The following is a 3,249-nucleotide window of genomic DNA, read 5'->3' on the forward strand; positions in this document are numbered from 1 at the left end:
ACATGACTTTTATGAGATTAAGCTGGCATTAATCTCATAAAGCAGGTTCTTACACAGGTGTATAACTGGTTAACTCTAAACACTTTAACAAACCAGGTATTTGTGTGAAAGGATGCTGAACAAAGACTGGCCCCTGTATGAAAACTGTGGGGCCTTGATGGCCCCTGACTCAGATCTGGCCCTGCATGGTGGGGACCACCTCCAATCAATAAGTGTTTCTGAGCAGCTGCAGCTTCCTGGTCTGATCCCTGACTGATCAAACCTTTTATAGTCCAGCTGCAGACACACACTGACCACGCCCACATCTTTTTAAACACCTCACTAACCTCAGCACTAAACTATGACGCTTTATTCAAACGATGTGTTTAACTAAATGAAAGTGATGTCAGTGTTTTCATGCTGTAGACAACAAATGATGCTGAGAGCTAAAGGTCTGTTTGTGCTCTCAGTCTGACAGCAGAACATCTCAAACTGCTGGATTTCAACTAACAACTCAGATCCAAACGTTCAGCTGCTTCACGACTCAGCCTGATGTTTGCTTTTACACATATTTGTATTTTTTTTGAGTCGTTTCGATTTTCTACCATTTTTGTTCTCATTGAAAACGAATGCAGCTGTCTGAAAATCCCTTCAAAATAATTAAATCTTTATAAATCATTTGCTCTGGTTCTAATTTTAAAAAGCGTTGTCAGCATTTTGAGATTATGTTTAATATTTTTATTAAGCACTCACATTGCATTTTTACAGAAAGAAAAAGACATTTAGCTACCAGCCAGGTTTTAGAGTAAGACCACTTCATACAGGCTGCTGCAGCGCGTTCATTTAACTAATATTTTCTGGATGTTTGCTGTGGAAGGAGCTGAGACACATGCCCACCTGATCTGTGTCAAATGTTGTCATTAAATATGTGAAGTCACTTCTGTCTGTTAGCAAAATATCTGCTGAAGCACTGATTGTAATGAGACTGTCAGGAAGGATGACATCATAAGATTACATTTCAGGCTCAATCCATCCCGACAGGATTCTGATAATTACTGTCCTGTCTTTTTAGGATTCTGTCATTGAATTTAAAATAATTTTTTCTAAAATGTGTACAACTTTTAAGTTTCAACATTTGATAAGTTTATTTTATTTAATTATGAAGAAAATATGAGAAAAGGTTGTTTTCCCACCAACATTTTGAAAAGTGAGTGTAGTGTCTAAGAGTGGGGGGTTGTCTCAGGAGTGCACAGATGTGGGGCCCCTGAGCCTCCAGCTTCAGAGCTCAGCACATATCACCATATTAGGAAAGAAGAACACTTGAGGTATACCGTGACAAGATTTATGTACATCTGTGGAAATGTATAAAGAGCCCTGTACGCCCCCGCTCCTGGCCTTCATTTCTCCATCTTTCTTACTTGGTGAATCATTTGGCTTGGAGGCCACAATTTGTTTTTTTTAGGCTGTAATTCTCCTGAACTGCGAAATAAAGGTTCTTGCTGTTCAAACCAGCCTTGTTTTCAGTCATTTTTCATCGAGCAAACAGCAGTTCAACTTCAGCCAGAAGACGTGGTTTTCTACACCTCATGAGGTTGTTGTTTTACCACAAGTTTTCTGTCAAACCTTTCCACAGAATCAACTAAAACAATGTTTGTGACAGGTTCTGGTGCTAACAGACTCTACAGGTCCAAATAAAGACAGATATTTTATTTTGAAACGCTGCTTCATCACGTGAGTGTTTTTAAAGTTACGAATTAAATACGAAGGGATAAGAAACAACCTCACAATAAACAGTCAGCTGGTAACAAACTGCAGCTGTATCAAAAAATTATATTAAACAGCAAATTGGCTTTAAATTATTTCAACACGGAACTTGCAGATCAGCAGAAAAGGAACAACATATCTAACACTAATTACTTCTTAGAAGAACCATAATGTTAGTTTTTCTTATTGCCATGTTTTAGTTTAGTGTTTTCATTTTATAAAAGATGAGTGACAAAAACAGAAGTATGTGTAAAGGTTTTAATATGAAGGACGTCTTCAGGAACATTAAAGTCTGTGTTTGTTTGCACTTCCTGTGTGGAGCAGAGCCCTCAGTGACTCACAGCTGCACAAACTGTTTCTGTTCCTCACTTCTATAAATCACTAACAGAGCACACACGCCAGACGACACACACAGTCTGTGTTGGTTTGTTTCCTCAGCAGTGAGCTCATTTCTGCACCATCTGTGTGAAGCGGTTGGTGATGCTCAGGGTGGTATCGATGAACCTCTCCACACAGTTCACCAGGCACGTCTCAGTCCGGTGGTCCAGCCTGGAGCCAGGACTGTCCACACACTTGTCCCAGCACACGTCAGTGAAGTTGTGCACCTGGAACACACACACAAACACAGTGTTTGGGACCACTTAGAGTCCTGTGAGGTGGTCTCCCTGCTTCCTGTTGGCACCGGACATGGACTTAATAAGTTATTTAGTTATTAGTCGTGGTCAGTGAGCCGGGTCCGGACTATAATAAATGAAACAACAGGAAGAACGGAACCAGCTGTAGAAAAAAATAACTCTTAACTTTAGCTTTTCTACTGCACTAATTACCTGATTAGTGCTTTAGGGCTTTTGCTCGTTTTAGAATTTATTAGTGGATTAGCACTTGCTACATTTAGCAGGTCTGCCTGAGGTCTATAAATGTTATTGATCAACGTTAACGTTAGGCCATAAATCCTTTTAATTAATTAATTTGAATTTATCATTTCTAAAGATTTAATTGTTTTTTTCCCACCAGTGTTTGGGTCTTCTGTAGTCCAGAGGTCAGCCCACCTGACCCTCAGGACCCTTGGTACATTAACATGACAGTATAACAGCTAACAGACAGGGTCTACTTCTCAAAAACACACAGTTTCTTCAGTTTTCTGGAACTGGTTAGGTTCACAACCCCAGACTGGAGCAACAAACACGTCACTGTTAAATCTGTTTGAGGCTCTTCATACAGAAAACTGGTTTGTTTCAACACCTGAAACAGACTCTGTGTTAAGTGTGAAACAAATGGCCCAGCCTTCGTTAACGTTAACAGCTGATGGTGAAAGCTGTCAATCATTTTGTTCATGTCACTGATCCACCTGGTGATAATATATTTATAATCAATGTGAGCCATCACATCGAAATGAGGATCAAGTCAAATTAGGTCAAAATGACCTACAGTTGTGGTCAAAAGTTTACATACACTTGTAAAGAAACATAATGTTATGCTGTCTTGAGTTTTCAATAAGTTCTACAA

At 39.4% G+C, this 3,249-nt stretch overlaps 1 protein-coding gene across 1 annotated transcript in view; it reads right to left on the reverse strand.

Moving 5' to 3' along the window:
* Positions 1-1,987: 1,987 nt before the first annotated feature.
* The window catches only part of timm8b (translocase of inner mitochondrial membrane 8 homolog B (yeast)), a 5,377-nt gene continuing 4,115 nt past the window's right edge, over positions 1,988-3,249 (reverse strand). Inside the window, exon 2 of the mRNA XM_014029283.1 lies at positions 1,988-2,348. Coding sequence (XP_013884737.1) covers positions 2,190-2,348 — 159 coding nt within the window. The 3' untranslated portion in view covers positions 1,988-2,189. The remainder of the gene's footprint in view (positions 2,349-3,249) is intronic.

This window comes from Austrofundulus limnaeus, unplaced genomic scaffold (assembly GCF_001266775.1).
Source record: "Austrofundulus limnaeus strain Quisiro unplaced genomic scaffold, Austrofundulus_limnaeus-1.0 Scaffold878, whole genome shotgun sequence".
Taxonomy (NCBI): domain Eukaryota; kingdom Metazoa; phylum Chordata; class Actinopteri; order Cyprinodontiformes; family Rivulidae; genus Austrofundulus; species Austrofundulus limnaeus.